We start from the raw sequence: 17,765 nt of genomic DNA, 5'->3' as shown, positions 1-17,765 counted from the left end.
ATAACAGAACACCAGAGAGCAGGGGATATACAATAGAGGGCCAGAAGTGTGGGAAGCGAAGCTGAGAAAGGGGGGAGGACAGGAACAGAGAGAATACAAGGTTTGTGAAGAAGTCATTGTGAGATTCCAAGAGGTATTCTCAACAAATCAGAGTCCTTAAGCTAGAAGAGGTGGCGTTAATCCAAGCAGCTTTGGAAGAGTTTGAAACTGCCAGAGATAAAATTTGGAGGGATCTGCAGCAAATGGATGTGATAAAGGCTGTTGGAACTGATGAAATCTCGCTATGGATGCTAAAAGAGAGTGCAGAAATACTGTGTGCTACTCTCTATGGTGTATAATATTTCACTGAAAATGGGAGACCTACCAAAAAGTTTTAAGACAGCTAACGCAGTCCCAATATTTACAAAGGGTGACAGGCAGGAGGCACTGGACTACAGACTAGTGTCCCTAACTTGTATACTATGCAAGGTACGTGATGCTGAAGTTCGCGAGGGAAAACCTAGTAGTACATATGGAGAGAAGGGACATCAAAACACACCACCATGGGGTCCAAGGATAGTATATCATGCTTTACAGGTTTATTAGAATCCTATGATCAGGCTACAAAAATTAAGCAATAAAGAGAAGGATGGGCAGGCTGGATTTTCTTGGACTGTCAGAAAGCCTTTTACACAGTACCAAACAAGAGTGGATAAGGGAGTACCAAATCAACAGAAAACAACGAGTTACTGTGAAGTTAAGAGATCTGAGAATTGTAAGATGTCACCTGCGGACCTCAACAGGGTTCTGCACTAGGACCTATCTTGTTTCTGATATACGTATAATGATCTTCCAGAGGGTATAGGTTCTTTCCTCTCAATGTCTGCTGATGATGCTATAATTATGAGGAGTAAGACAGGAAGACAGCAAGAAACTACAAGACGACCTTGACAAACTGAAGGAATGGTCCAGCAAATGGCTACTAGAGTTTAACTTAATCAAGTGTCAAATATTGAAAATAGATGTAGGGAGCAGGAGGTTGAACACAAGGTACTAACTGCGAGATGAAATCCTTAAAGAATCAGGTAGAGAGAAAGATCTTGGGGTTGATATCACACCGAGCCTGACCCCTCCAATCAAGCATAAATCAAGCCCACGTCAAAAATATATCATCAGTGGCATATGCCAGGTTAGCCAATATAAGAACTGCCTTCCTGGAGGTGTCCTCACGCACCTGCCGATCAGAAACCCTATCGTATTTAGCCAATTTGTATCCATTGGTTCGTATTCTATTTTGTTGGTATATTTAAAACGCTATAAATAACCACCAGTTATATCCTTTTATAATTTGCATACTTATATCTTCCCTTGGTATCTGTAAAGTAAATATGAAAAAGAGACAATCAATCAGATTGGAAAAAATGGCGCTGTTTTAAGCGATATACTAGGCTTTATACACACACACAAACTTGCGCGTACATACACACAACATCACTAAAATAATGTATTATATTGCCAGAACCCAACATAACCGAGATCCCTGAGAGTGACTAGATAGACACTTTCCACAAGGACGCCATCATGATGGAAGAGAAAGGCACTATCAAAAGAAAGCGCCAAGCCATTACGAATAGATAGCACTTGTAAGGGTTAGATAAGGATTTGGGACGGGATGGAGGGGAAGGAATGGTGCCTAACCACTTGGACGGTCGGGGATTGAACGCCGACCTGCACGAAGCGAGACCGTCGCTCTACCGTCCAGCCCAAGCGGTGGAAATAATCAATGTACAGTAATTCAATAATTCACCAAGTACAAGCTAGCGGGTTGTTAAGTGAAAATGTTATTTACTCTCGGATTATTGTCACGTGAATAATGAAACATATAAATAATTATAATAATAATATAGGATAAAAATCCACACCTGTGTATATGTGAAATTTGTGTAAGGAATTTACACCAAGTATTTCACACTCTCCTGAGTGCTTTATCAAGGTCTGAGTGTGTGATTAGAACGAGACTTACATCTCAACGTCTAATCATTTGATTAGACGTTGAGATGTAAGTCTCGTTCTCACCACACACACCTTGATAAACCACTCAGGAGACTGTGAAAGACTGGGTGTAAATTCCTTACACAAATTTCACATATACACAAATGTGGGTTTTTATATCCTATGGTATTAAGTCTGTGAGAAGGCATTACCAATATTAATTATTATTATTATTATTATTATTATTATAAATTGCACAGCATGAATGCAAGAAAGACCCTTTGATTAGTAAGGATCTTAAGCACCCCAAAAATCAATGTAGATATATACGGAATAAAGCAAATAGAATACTGGGATTTTTATTTATTTGTTTATTTATTTTATATATATACAAGAAGGTACATTGGGTTTATGAGAGTACATAGCATTAATGTTTTTACATTCTTGTAAAACCACTAACAAGCATAGCGTTTCAGGCAGGTCCTTAATTAATCTAACAGATAATTTTAAGTAGGTAATTTCTAACAAAATTAAAACAAATGTAACAGGTACATTGTAAGAAATTATGACAAAGATTAGTAGGTATATTAAAGTAAAATTTGAGGGTTAACATCAGGTACATTGTAGCATAATTTGAAGATTATTTCAAGGTATAATGCAGTAAAATAAGCATTTAATATAACAACCATGATATAAGATGATAACAATGATTACAATAGTGAAGTTGTATGGCTTAGGTACATATATTGGAGGATTGGGGAACACAAGATACAGTGCGAGTTTAAAGCACTAGGTAGGAAACTATGAAGATGAAAATAGGTGCTTTTTGGTTATATTTTTGAATAAGGCAAAAGTTGGAAAGCTTTTCAATTCGTTGTTTGTATAGAGTGTTTACACAGATTAAGTTTGACTCTGGGGATATCAAAAATATATTTATTTCTGGTGTGGTGATTATGGGTTTTATTACATCTGTCCAGGGAGGAAAGATACGGATAGATTAGCGCGTAGTATAATGAGAGGAGAGCAGAGTGGGGAACATAATATCTGATTTTAGAGTATACTGACCGTTTTTGAGGCTTTTTTGATATTTCAAGAAGTGTTAGCAACAAGCCATCTATAATGTCATCTCCAGCTTCATCTTGTCCTTGTTTAAATTATGCATAATGTAGGACATATTAGGTTTTGGTCTCATTATTATAGGGTGGACATAAATTCACTTGAACGTGTACAGAGAAGGATGAAAAGTTAGTCCCAGAAATTGGAAACCTTTCTCATGAAGAGGGATTGAAAAAAAAACTAAATTTACATCCTCTAAGGGTATTTCCTATTTCTTGTATATATCAATGATTTGCCAAACGTTTCTAACATTATTAAACCCATATTATTTGCTGACGATACTACCTTCATCTATTCTGACCCCAACCCCAACACACTAAATTATATCGTAAATAATGAATTAAAAGAGTCCACTCATGAATGTCAACCAACAAACTCACACTAAACATAGAAAATACCTACTCCATTTTATTTGCTAGTAAATCGTCAAATCAAATTCAACATCATATAGGCATGTTAACATTAGCAATAAAAATGTGGGAAAGTTTCTTGGCCTATACTTAGACCAGAGACTGAATTTCAGCATCCACATATACAACACATAGTCAAAAAAGTCTAAAAAACGGTCGGTATACTCTCTAAAATCAGATATTATGTTCCCCACTCTGCTCTCATTATACTACGCGCTAATCTATCCTTATCTTACATACGATATCTGTGCATGGGGGTTCAGCCACTGTAAATTACTTCAAGCCGATCATCACTCAGCAAAAATCTGCTATCGGAACTATAACAAACTCTGTCGTCAGACAACACACAGCCCCTCTGTTTAAGTCCCTTAACATGCTAAACATACACTCACTCCACACATTCTCATGTGCTATTTACATGTACAAAACCCTAAATGCTTATCTTGATCTGAAACTTTTCCTTGATAGGAGTAATAGAACTCACAAGTACCACACCAGAAATAAATATATCTTTGATATCCAGAGTCAAACTAAATCTGTGCAAACACTCCATGCAAAAGAAAGGACCCAGTCTATGGAACTCACTCCCCAATGAATTAAAAAGTTGTCCAATCTTTGCCTTATTCAAAAGTAAAACAAAAAAGTACCTAATTTCATCCTCATAGTTTCCTATCTTGTGCTTCAAACTCGCCCTGTATCTTGTACTACCCACTTCCCCAATATTAGTACATAAGACATATATCTTCACCAGTGTAATCACCTGTCAAGTTATATTGTAGTTATATGTTGATATACAATTTTACTACAATGTTCCTTTTCATCTTAACTGATGTTAGATTAAGGATCTGGCCGAAAATCAATGCGTGTTAGTGGTTTTGCAAGAATGTAAAAATACCAATCTTATGTAATCTCACCAACCCATTGTATCTTCTTGCAAATAAGATATTATTATTATTATTATTATATAGTCGAGAGTAACTTACCACACCTTACTCTTCGAAAGACGAAGAGTAAGGTGTGGTAAGATTGAAATATATAAGACCACTAAACACGTAGCGTTTTGTGAGGAGGAAGGATATATAAGCAGACACAACCCGTGTGCAGCGATCATGAGCAAGTTATGGTCGTTAAACCCAAAGCGCTTCTCACTCTCTCACATTTAAACCAACTTTTATGGCCGCTGCCTCGCAGGACCCAGCATAAACACACCAGCGGCGCCACCTGCAGCAGTGATAGATATTAATCAACAGAAATAATGAATATAGAGCAAGTTGCAATTCCAGTAGGTTCTATAATAAATATATTGGTAAAACTGATGAGAACTGGCTTGAAAACTGCCGTGTTTGAAGGTGATATATGCGGCGGTCACCTACGCAGTGCCCGCCTCTGATCTCCGCCTTGTTGATGTTCTTGCTCGACTTGGCGTCATAAATGACAAATGGATTTCGCACGCTGTCTTCCTCCTCTAAGCTTGCAAAAGGTGGTGTGTGGCCTGTAGTGTGTGTGTGTGTGTGTACTCACCTAGTTGTGCTTGCTCTGGCTCTTTGGTCCCGCCTCTCAACTGTCAATCAACAGGTGTACAGGTTCCAGAGCCTATTGGGCTCTATCATATCTACACTTGAAACTGTGTATGGAGTCAGCCTCCACCACATCACTTCCTAATTCATTCCATTTGTCAACCACTCTGACACTAAAAAAGTTCTTTCTAATATCTCTGTGGCTCATTTGGGCACTCAGTTTCCACCTGTGTCCCCTAGTGCGTGTGCCCCTTGTGTTAAATAGCCTGTCTTATCAACCCTGTCAATTCCCTTGAGAATCTTGAATGTGGTGATCATGTCCCCCCCCCTAACTCTTCTGTCTTCCAACGAAGTGAGGTTTAATTCCCGTAGTCTCTCCTTGTAGCTCATACCTCTCAGCTCGGGTACTAGTCTGGTGGCAAACCTTTGAACCTTTTCCATTTTAGTCTTATGCTTGACTAGATATGGACTCCATGCTGGAGCCGCATACTCCAGGATTGGTCTGACATATGTGGTATATAATGTTCTGCAAGATTCCTTACGCAAGTTTCTAAAGGCCGTTCTTATGTTAGCCAACCTGGCATATGCTGCTGCTGTTATCCTCTTGATATGAGCTTCAGGGGACAGGTCTGGCGTGATATCAACCCCCAGGTCTTTCTCTCTCTCTGACTCTTGAAGTATTTCATCTCCCAAATGGTACCTTGTATCTGGTCTCCTGCTTCCTACCCCTATCTTCATTACATTACATTTGCTTGGGTTAAACTCTAACAGCCATTTGTTCGACCATTCCTGGAGCTTGTCCAAGTCTTCTTGAAGCCTCAAGCTGTCCTTCTCTGTCTTAATCCTTCTCATAATTTTGGCGTCGTCAGCAAACATTGAGAGGAATGAGTCTATACCCTCTGGGAGATCATTTACGTATATCAGAAACAGGATAGGTCCAAGTACAGAGCCCTGTGGGACTCCACTGGTGACTTCACGCCAGTCTGAGGTCTCACCCCTCACTGTAACTCTCTGCTTCCTATTGTTTAGGTACTCCCTTATCCACTGGAGCGCCCTACCAGTGTACTCACCTAATTGTGCTTGCGGGGGTTGAGCTCTGGCTCTTTGGTCCCGCCTCTCAACCGTCAATCAACTGGTGTACAGATTCTTGAGCCTACTGGGCTCTATCATATCTACATTTGAAACTGTGTATGGAGTCAGCCTCCACCACATCACTTCCTAGTGCATTCCATTTACTAACTACTCTGACACTGAAAAAGTTCTTTCTAATGTCTCTATGGCTCATTTGGGTACTCAGCTTCCACCTGTGTCCCCTTGTTCGCGTCCCTCCAGTGTTGAATAGTTTATCCTTGTTTATCCTTATCCTTGTTTTGTTTAGTGTGTGTGTGTGTGTGTGTGTGTGTGTGTGTGTGTGTGTGTGTGTACTCACCTAATTGTGCTTGCAGGGGTTGAGCTCTGGCTCTTTGGTCCCGCCCCTCAACTGTCAATCACCTGATGTACAGATTTCTGAGCCTACTGGGCTCTATCATATCTACATTTGAAACTGTGTGTGTGTGTGTGTGTGTGTAATTACCTAAGTGTAGTTACAGGATGAGAGCTACGCTCGTGGTGTCCCGTTTTCCCAGCACTCTTTGTCATATAACACTTTTAAACTACTGACGGTCTTGGCCTCCACCACCTTCTCACCCAACTTGTTCCAACCGTCTACCACTCTGTGAAAGTGAATTTTTTTTATATTTCTTCGGCAGCTTTGTTTAGTTAGTTTAAATCTATGACCTCTTGTTCTTGAAGTTCCAGGTCTCAGGAATTCTTCCCTATCAATTTTATCTATTCCTGTTACTATTTTGTACGTAGTGATCATATCGTCTCTTTTTCTTCTATCATTTAGTTTTGGCATATTTAATGCCTCTAACCTCTCCTCGTAGCTCTTGTCCTTCAGTTCTGGGAGTCACTTAGTAGCATGTCTTTGCACCTTTTCCAGTTTGTTGATGTGCTTCTTAAGATATGGGCACCACACAACCGCTGTATATTCCAGCTTTGGTCTAACAAAAGTCGTGAACAATTTCTTCAGTATTTCGCCATCCATGTATTTAAAAGCAATTTTCAAATTAGAAAGTGTAGCATAGGCTCCTCGCACAATGTTCTGAATGTACTCACCTAGTTGTACTCATCTAATTGTGCTTGCGGGGGTTGAGCTCTGGTTCTTTGCCCCCCCCTTCTCAACTGTCATTCAACTGGTGTACAGATTCCTGATGTACACCAGTTCCTGATGTCCTGATGATGAGTGTGTGTGTGTGTGTGTGTGTGTGTGTACTCACCTATTTGTGCTTGCGGGGGTTGAGCTTTGGCTCTTTGGTCCCGCCTCCTGTGTGTGTGTGTGTGTGTGTGTGTGTGTGTGTGTGTGTGTGTGTGTGTGTGTGTGTGTGTGTGTGTGTTTGTTTGTTTGTGTGTGGGGGGATGAGGGGGGGGTGACTGCTGTCTGGGTCAGCTGGCAGCATATTCCTGCGAGGTGGGCAGAGAGTACCGGACGAGTCAGTAATCTGAGGGCAGTTGACCCCGCAAGGTCCTCTCTCGAGTCCGCTCTCCTGACCTGCTTGTGACCTGACTTGTCTTTGTCTAGTACGAACGAACACTGCAATCTTCCAGACTCCAAAACGTACAATTGTTATCCTTATTCTCTTTCTCTAAGCTCATTATCTTCCTCGATTCATGTTCCCTGTCTTCTTCAAGGGCAGAGAACCCACTTAAACTTTATCTCGCGAAAGTAAGCACTGTTGTGTCCTTCTTACACTATAATGGACCATTTGACAGCAGCACATCAGGCCCTATCTCACCATCATAGCCAGTCACGTGTACTCGCTGAGGACGCTAGACGATGCTGCCACACAAGTGGCGACGTCTTGCCTACATCAAGTGTGACGAAGACCACCCCGCCACACAGGCCGCATCGTGAGCCCGAGGGAAACACTGTCCAGCTATCAACCTGCAGTCAGTGTGGCTGCCTGGCTGACCAGACTTATTTACACCTCACTAGACCTACTGACTCCAATGCCCGGGAAGCCCCAGTCAAACGTAGCCTTCTGAGTGATCAAGTGCAACTCCTCCACCACACAGAATCATACAGCCAGAATCTCAACCACAATCACTATTACTGCCAATGTAGTCGCAAGTTCCACGGTGAGACGCAGGTGGGTAGTGTGCTGTGCATTCTGTTAATTAATTTAGTTTATATCATTTATCTAAGTTAGTTAGTTGTAATTAGTTACTTGCAGTCCCCGTGGCGCAGTGGTAAAGCACTCGCCCGGCGCTTCGCAAGTGCTTTGGCCTGGGTTCATATCCTGGCCGGAGAGGATTGACTAGGCGTCAATCCTTAACTGTACCCTCTGTTCACTCAGCAGATAGCAGTAATTTAAGATAGCAAGGTAGCAGTGAATAGATAAACCATTTGGCGGGTCGAATTCCAGGGAAAATTAGGATTAAGGACCTGCCCGAAACACTATGTATGCTAGTGACTGTACAAGAATGTAAGAACTCTTGCATATATAATTAATAATAATAATACAATAAAGTTACTTTAGATAATTTATTATGTACCCCATACCCATCCTACTGGCGGTGAAAGAAAAGGTTACAGAGGCACATAATGGGCTCAGGGACTGAACCTCAAAATTCATTTGGGGTTCAGTCCCTGAGCCCATTATATGCCTCTGTAACCCAAGAATGTACAAGTACAACCAAACAAAAAATGTACAATGTACAACCCTCTGTACAAGAATGTAACAACTCTTGTGTATATATATATATATATATATATATATATATATATATATATATATATATATATATATATATATATATATATATATATATATATATTTAAAAAAAAACAAAAAACTTTCCACTACCGGCTGCAGATGTCAATATGTTTGTTCCTAATACCATAATTATAATAATAATAATATTTTATTTACAAGAAGGTACAATGGGTTGGCGAGATTACATTGGAGTGATATTTTTACATTCTTGCAAAGCCACTAGCATGCATAGCGTTTCAGGCAGGTCCTTAATCTACCATATCAGGTAAGGTGAAAAAGTATTGATTGATGAAGATCAAGCCACCCAAGAGGTGACACGGGCATGAATAGCCCGTAACAATGGGAAAAAGTATATTGTAGCAAGGTTTTATATCCACAATATAAATTGACAGAGGTGATTACACTGGTAAAGATGATGAATTTAATTAGTCTGAAGTACCAATATTGGGGAAGTGGGTTGTACAAGAACAGTGTGAGTTTGAAGCACAAGATAGGAAACTATGAGGATGTAATTAAGTACTTTTTTGGTTTTACTTTTAAACAAGGCAGAGGTTGGAACATTATTTAATTCATCAGGGAGTGAGTTCCAAAGACTGGGTCCTTTTATTTGCATGGAGTGTTTGCACGGTGTTTATATGTTTATATGGAGTTTATATATATATAACCCAATATTAAGATTGTTATAAACAACTTCTTAGTGCTTTGGAATTAATAAACTGCTAAATGTAAACAAAACTCCAATAATTGAGGAAAGATGTGCAGACTTCATAAGGAACTGTGTAACTGGTGAATTCTGGTCATGCCAGGGAACTGACCTGGCAAGAATACTGACCTGACCAGGGAACTGACCTGGCAAGAGTACTGACCAGACCAGGGAACTGACCTGGCAAGAATACTGACCTGACCAGGGAACTGACCTGGCAAGAGTACTGACCAGACCAGGGAACTGACCTGGCAAGAGTACTGACCTGACTGTCCTTCGTGTATGCATCAATTACACCGCCCCCTTCCTCTCTACTTGCAGGTAGTGGTACCGAGAAGGTGCCTCCTGCTGGTGTTGACGCTACTGCTGCTGCTGCTGTTGCTGCTGCTGGTGCTGGTAAGGGCGACGACATGCCTCAGCACTCGGGTATGGGCCCCATGGTAGTTTAGTTCGTTCTCGTGATTTCCCACTCCGTCAAAAATCCAGCCTCCTAACCTAACGTAAATGGACGAGTCCAAGCAACCTTCTAAACTTATCGAGTCCGATACATAAAAAACGTAGATATTCTTGAGCGATTGTTTTTAAAGTAGGTTACGTTTGTAACGTTGGTTACGTTAACCTCAAGCTGTTGCACTCATTCATAATTTAAATTATTAAGATTTTGATTTAAGTCTGGCCATCATACTCCAGTGACACATGGTACATCTTAAGATGCTCAGGTAATACTAATATTTCCTAGAATAGCTTCACATTGAATATCACGTGTTTGATAGGCATTCAACACGTGATATCAATAACATAAGAGTACTTAATAGTCGGGCCCTATACAGGACTCTCCCAATATGTCGCGTTTTTCTCCGGAATTGTTGAAAATGCGACGTATTAGTAAAAATTAAAGTACCGTAATAGTGACGGTTTCCATATACCGGTTTGCCGCTCTGTGTTGAACATATATATTGGGATTACATAACTAAAATTCAACTTTCTGGATAGGTTGTTCCGGACAGTGGTAACGATGAAGATAGCATGGAGCTCCAGGCTTCAGGCTATCTGGAGGTGGGTGACGGTGGACCCCGGCGGGTCTCTGAACACACAGCGTCCCTCCTGCCCGCCCTCGCTGTCTACTACCACTCTCATGCCATCACCATACACCAACCTGACAACTGTAAGTTTCACCTTACGTTACAAATGTCTAAGATTATGTATTTATCTATTTGTAATTGTGATCCAAGCATATATGTTGCTTTATCATATCTACACTTGAAGTTACATGGCCTTCTGTAACCATCATCTTTAGTTCTGCCCGAGTTGTGTAAATCACTTCAATGAAATCACCAATACAGTACTTAAGATTATGTGTCTGTCCACTTTGTCTATGGCTTTGAGTATACTGTATGAGGAAATAAACATCTGACCGATGTCTTCTGAATTTATTTTCTGCCTTATTTTGGAATCGTCCAGGTTCAAAAAATTTTTTTTTTTTTAGTTTAGTTCATTTATTATGCACCCCATATCCATCTTGTAGACGGTAGTGGAAAGGGTTACAAAGGCACGCAGCAATTTGGTAAACCTGGACGATTACAAAAATAAGACGGGGAACTAAATTTAGAAGACAATCACTCTAAGACATAATTTAAAAATCTTAGAATACAGGAAACTGCAAAAGGCCTATTGTCCCATACAATTAGGCAGCTCTTAATATCTACCTAAACTCGTTCGTATAAATGTCTAACCTACGCTTGAAACAATATAGTAATTTCACATCTATTATATTCCCATTTAATTTGTTCTATAAACTTACAACCCAATTTACAAACCGGTATTCACCCCATGTCTTTTCTGAATCTAAATCTATCCACTTTATATGCATATTGCATCTTGTTGATATATTTAAAACCTTATTTATATCCCTTTCTTATACCATTTTATTATTTATGTACTTAGGTTGTGTCCACACTTGTTCAGTTGCTCTTTGTCTTTTAAGAATGCTAATTAAGCTATTTTAAGGAAACTTCGTAAGGAAGATTTGTAATTCCTGGGAATAACTTTGCCATCCTTCTCGATGGTATAAATATATATATTACTAGATGGGGTACCCGGCTGTCAGAGGTCTCTCTCCCACCTCCCCCTTTCTCCCAGTCTCTCCTCCCGTGCCTCACCTCTCCTCCTGTGCCTCACCTCTTTTGCTGTGCCTCATCTCTCCTCCCGTGCCTCACCTCTTTTCACTGTCCCTCATCTCTCCTCCCGTGCCTCACCTCTTTTCGCTGTCCCTCATCTCTCCTCCCGTGCCTCACCTCTTTTCGCTGTCCCTCATCTCTCCTCCCGTGCCTCATCTTTCCTCTTGTGCCTCATCTCTCCTCCCTCGTAGTTCATGATACCTCCTGATTCCATGTATGACTAATCATCCTGTGAGATGGGGGATATAGATGAACTTATAGCTATTTTTTTTTAGCTACACTCTGTAATCTTTCATATAGAATAGGGTAGGAGCACACTGATGTTTATATCTAAGTGTGTTAATAAATAGAATCCCTTCACCACCTTTCTCAAACCACTATCCTCCCTCTCTATCAACATATACTCCTCGTCTTCCCTTTCTATACTGTATCTGTCAAAGAATGTAATATTATACCTGTCCTCTTACAAATTACATCTGAATTTGGCCGTTTACCTGTATGGCAGAAACTAGACATAATATAAAAATGAACAAAAACTTGAAAATAATTTTTTTTTTCAAAAAACTAAGTTAAGTCCTCTGGTAGGTTAGGAGGGCAGGAAATTCTCCTAAAGTTTCAAAACGTCCTGAAAAACGTTAATTGAAAGTTTTCTCTCCTAACCTTACCAAGTAAGCCAGAGGACTCAAACAGAAAACGGGGCAGTACATCACTTTCGTGAGCCGATTTAATTTCAAATTACAGTATGTCCATTTTTGGCCATAACGCGCATATGAGCAAAAAGCAACGCTAATTTTAAGAGGACGGGTTGTCTGCTTGCTTTAGCCTGGGGTTTATATCCTGGCCGGGGAGGAGTGACCGGGCGCCAATCCTTAACTGAAGCCGCTGTTCACCCAACAGTCAATTGAGTGGTTTAGAAAAGCGGGGTCAAAGAGTTTGGTTCTGCAGCCATAAATAATAAATACACGCACACAAACACACATTGAACATAGCAATTACATTTTACCTCATGTAATGTATCCTTTCCAGATGACATTGGACTAGATCAGCAAAGTTGGCACTTCAAGTTAGTCCAGCGATACAAGACAATGCCAAGTATCGACATTTTGTTGCACACTTCTGTTGAAAAATGTCGGCTAATCGTTTGCTCTGGGAACGGCTCCAAAACTATTTACAACCTTTCTTATTTCAAAAATGCTCGTCAGAACTCTTCCAAAGACACTGTTGGGAAAGAAAACATATTTAACTTTGAAAATAATATGATTACAACAACTACTGGGGAATGGCGGGTAACTGATGTGACCAAATATTTGACTGATTGGCTGCTTGATTTCTCAGAATTGTCAGTGGAGTTTGAAACGAGTACATTATTTCCTGATGTAAGGCAAATTAATCCCCTCCCACAGCCTGTTTTGTGTGTTCACGAGTATAATACTCAACAATCTAGAGAAAGTGATCGAATAAAAACCACTTTAAAGCATTTTATGGCGAGCAAAATGGAATTAATTACGAGAAATTATTTGAGCCTAAGTGACAATGGAGCCATTACTTTAGCGACAGGATATCAAAGGATACGACGAGGAACCTCAGGAGAATGCCAGGTAAGTACAAGCAAGTGTAAATGACAGATGAAAGAAGTAAATGTTTATACAATTGTAAGGAGTACATCCGGCATCACGTACATGCATGTACTGTAATATATATGAAGTTGTAGACTAAATCTGTGCTACTAATAAATTATAAACTTTTCCACTACCGCATACAGGACGACTATGGGGTGCATGATAATTGAACTAAAAACTAATAAATTGGATCAAATTTCAGTTAACCATTGCCCAACTGGCTTTTTGGTGAGGCCTGGCCCCCCCCCCCTCCAACCTGTCCTTAGGCTATGCTCGTCTTAAACTGCTGCTGATCACAAGACTCGTTCACCGATTTAACGTACTGTCTATTACCTCTAAAAATTTGCTCATCATAAGCTATGAAACAGAGATGGTTCCCAATACTTCGTAACCTATGAAACAGATGGTTCCCATTACTTCATAACTTATGAAACAGAAATGGGCCCCTCCCCCATTACCAGCAGACCATCTTATTTTATTAGATGGCAACTATAAAGCTTCATACAGAAGAAAATAAGTCCTGCAAATACTAGATTAATGACACTAACATCTAACATGCTTTTGGACCTCCCCTCTCCCTTGTGTAACATGGCCCACACCAGAAATCAGAGCTAGAGCTGTGATAAGAAGTGAAGTTTGTTTATTGTAGGAATGGTAGCTATATTGCACTTGATGATGTATTCTAACACTCCCAATTACTTTATAGATGATTATATACAACACACTAATGACTATACAATTAAAATACATGTTGGGCCTTTGGTCTAGATGTCTAGAGTGTTGGTGTCCATGGAGGAGCTGGGTCTTCACCAAGTGGTTTACCCAATTAACATCAAACTCAAGTTTTGTCTGGGTTCCTGCCACGTTCTCGACCATCCGACTATCTTCTCGACCAACGCACTCCTCAGGGCCAAGTTTAAGTGAGTATCTTCAGCACTTCTAATTCTTCTTTACTCATGTATTTGATCAAACTAGATGGATGGGATTTAGGTCCAGGCCCTACTGTAGTGCTCAGTGAGCATGTTTACTACTTGGGTTGTAGTGTTTTTCAGCATTATGGAGAAGCATGCCTCCTCATGCCATTCACATATACTGTATTTGGATAATTTATTTGCATTTCGAAGCATTAAGAAATGATAGCCATCTCGCCCTTTTGAGCATCAGCAGTAAAAAATATTTATACTACTGTATACACTTTTTTTCTTTATCTTTTATGGGGGATGGGGTTATAACAGTTTTGTGTCAAGCTGGTCTAAAAAAAATGTGCCAGAGTATAGATAGCGAAACATTGGTACGTGCATTATAACTTATTCGTAGCATCAATGAACATAGGAAAAATCTGAAACTTTTATAATTTATCATACATGAATTTGTTATGTTAATGTTCACACAAGATTGGTCTACAGGTATATAAATGTAAAAAGGAAATAAACATTACTTACATCCTTCTGATAATTTGCAAATTCGATTGAGGTAACCTAACCTAAACTGTACATTGTTTTGTCCTGCAAATAAGTTCAGGCGACAACTATCAAAGTGTCTGAAACTTGGTGGGAAAAAGTGCCGAGAAGATACTGTGTTACTTGATCCCTTTCTTCTTCTATTTGTTTTGTTTTTTCAAACTATATCATCAAATAACTGCTATTAAACATAACACTGCATACTTGTAATGCTCAAGTTCATTAACAGTTGAACTGTAACTATTAAGTGTGCTACAGTTCTAGCATTGCCCATTTTGAAAATACTGTAGTGTAAATTTTATAGCTAGGTAATATCTTAACAGTTGCATTGTAATACTTTTCATCTATACTTGTAAGGTTCCCAAAGTACAGGAATTGAACAAGCCATAACATGCTTTTCATTCATTTTACATTTAAGTTTTCCCAGTCAACTTGGTACACTGCTACATATTTTCTCACCACTAGTACCCTGCTGCTAAGTTCTTTTAAAATAAAAAAAAATAAATACATGTATATATCTGGTTGGCTCTGTACTCCAATTTACTGTATTGTGATCTTGTATTTTAGTGTTTCTGACTATCTTTATTTTGCCGAGTAGCTACATAGTAACCCTCTCCTTTCATCAGGTTTCAAGAAGGGTCAAGCCAGGTGCCATCGCCACATTGCACACCCATCCGCTATCAGTACCAGACTTTTTTTGTGTGGCAGGAGGATCGGCTTCAGAAGATCAACGTTAGTGATCTGGATGTCTCTGTATGTGGTTGCCGGTGAATTTCCAAAAGCAAATTTCAACACAAGAATGATAGGAAAGATGGATCTAATCAAGACATTATTACACAAAATTCTTAAAACTGCACATTGCTATTCATCATTTGCTTCCATTACGGTTTAGGATTTGACATGTAAACTGTACATAAGCACATTGTTGATATTTTATTCCTTTGTCAATAGAGAAGGGTTATATATTATTTATAAATGTCTTCCTTTTTATATTTATCATTTCTGTCATTCCTTGCTAAGAAATCTCCCTACAAATGCAAAGCAAATTAGGCAGGCTGACAGACAAGTTCCTGGTAAGAACACTTGCTGAATATACTTTCAGGGTAGATTTCTTGCCCAAATGATAATACTCTTTAAAACCATAACTAACAAGAGATATAAGAATGACAATTGTAGGGCCTATCAGAGCTGAAACTGAAAAGCAATATCGAGTAATATTCGAGATTAAATTGTGATGAACATGAAGTAATTTTAGTTTATTTTTGTCAGACATGTGTGGTCTTTATAAAATAGAAAATTTTGAGTGCAAAACAGTGTACTATCAAAAGGGGTAGTGAAATAATCATTGTTTAACTGATTTTTGTAACCTATTATCAATTGACTTTATTTCATGGAAAGTAGAGATAGTGGCTACCTTGTGTAGCTTCTGGGAATCAACAGCCCTTGGCCCGGTCTCCGACCAGGCCTAAATGGTGCTTAGGCTTTTATAATAATTTTATTACAGGGTATTTCCCTACTACAAACAGGTTATGTTCTGAAAATTTGTTCAGAGCATGGAACTAGAATTCCCAATGGTGCAAAGCTATACTAAGGGGATGTGTTCCTAGACAATCAAAAATGCTCAAAATTAATATTTTTGTGACATGATATATAAAACACTGCATATTATTTACTTTGAATGATAGACATTGTCCTGCTTGTCAAAGGTAGCCATTTTTTGAAGATTGAATAGGTTTAATTACAGGAATAAATAAATGGAAATGTGTGTGTGTACACCGTATCGAGTCGCCCATTTGTTATGTGCCGCCCGAGTGAACACTTCACGAGAGCTGCCAGTCTTTACATTGTCATCTTCTCCAGAAACTTCACTCCCACCCATCCACTTCTAACTCCCACATCCACCTGTCTAAGAAACACACCCAACACTCTCCCAAACTCTACCCGACACCCTTCCAGTCTCCACCCCAACACCTTATCCACACCCCCTTGACTCCTTCCTGGGTGGCTTCTTACAGGCCGAATAATGACCAAGACTGAGCTGACCGAGTGTGACTGCTTGACATACTGAAATTATCTCAATGTCTACTATACAACAGCAATGGTAGGGGAAATAAGTGAAGGAATAAACAAAAATTTTAGACAATGGCTGTGGATGGCATCTAAGGAAACAACAATAATTGCACCAACACTTACAAATGAAATTACCTTCCTCCATTAGAACCTCGAGACAAAAAAAAAAAAAAAAAAAAAAAGAGGATTAGTTCTTTATGCGAGTGATCACAGTACTGCTGACTGGCAGTACGAGTTAGTGTGACTAGTGGATCATGTTGACATTTTGATTTTTATATTTCTAGTGGGATTGACACACACACAAACAAGGACTTGGGAGGCAGTTTGGTTGGATGAGTGTTTATATAACATGAATGAGTGTTATGTCCTGCAACATTATAACCCATGCACACTACTAATGTGCACCTTATAAATGATCACAACTTTGATGAATGAGTGTTTATATAACATGAACTTCCTGTATAGGAGGTTTTTCAGTCTGTACAGAGCCAGCAGTAATTTGTAAAAAACCTAGCATAGAGGACCTTGAAGCAGTGAAAAATAAATTTCTGGTTACTGGCTTACCATTGCACAATAATGAATGATTAGGTACATGAACAAAGGAGATTCTAGTCTAGTCTGAAAACTATCTCGGTGACTGTTTACATACTAACAACTTTGGTTTGTGAGATTTTTCATCTCACAAACCAAAGTTTTTAGTATTGTAAACGTGAAGCAAACATTTTGAAGAATGAATTTACACTTATGTCAATAGGTGACGTGGGAATGTGGATTGATGTAGCAATTTTGACAAGATACTTGAGCTTCTCAGTCTTAATTTTAAAATATGCTTTAGCTGGAGAAATAATGCTCCCATGGAGTTTACAAGAGTTTTCTAAAAGTGTACCTTTGAAAGAGGTATTCCTTA

At 39.3% G+C, this 17,765-nt stretch overlaps 1 protein-coding gene across 2 annotated transcripts; it reads left to right on the top strand.

The window, feature by feature from the left end:
* The first annotated feature begins 7,502 nt into the window (after positions 1 to 7,502).
* On the top strand, positions 7,503 to 15,559 carry LOC123773686 (uncharacterized). 2 transcript variants are annotated; one of them, XM_069312473.1, is made up of 6 exons: positions 7,503 to 8,202; positions 9,854 to 9,928; positions 10,526 to 10,697; positions 12,736 to 13,307; positions 14,097 to 14,248; positions 15,415 to 15,559. In XM_069312473.1, exons 1-6 carry the CDS (start codon positions 7,810 to 7,812, stop codon positions 15,557 to 15,559), a joined length of 1,509 nt encoding a protein of 502 aa, XP_069168574.1. In that variant the 5' UTR covers positions 7,503 to 7,809. The 2 variants fall into 2 exon arrangements, with proteins under 2 accessions (XP_069168574.1, XP_045623487.2); XM_045767531.2 differs by having other exon boundaries at positions 9,854 to 9,958.
* Positions 15,560 to 17,765: the final 2,206 nt, after the last annotated feature.

This window comes from Procambarus clarkii, chromosome 72 (genome assembly GCF_040958095.1).
Source record: "Procambarus clarkii isolate CNS0578487 chromosome 72, FALCON_Pclarkii_2.0, whole genome shotgun sequence".
Taxonomy (NCBI): Eukaryota; Metazoa; Arthropoda; class Malacostraca; order Decapoda; family Cambaridae; genus Procambarus; species Procambarus clarkii.
Note: the sequence above shows the minus strand (reverse complement) of the source record. Positions and strands in the feature narration are given on the sequence as shown.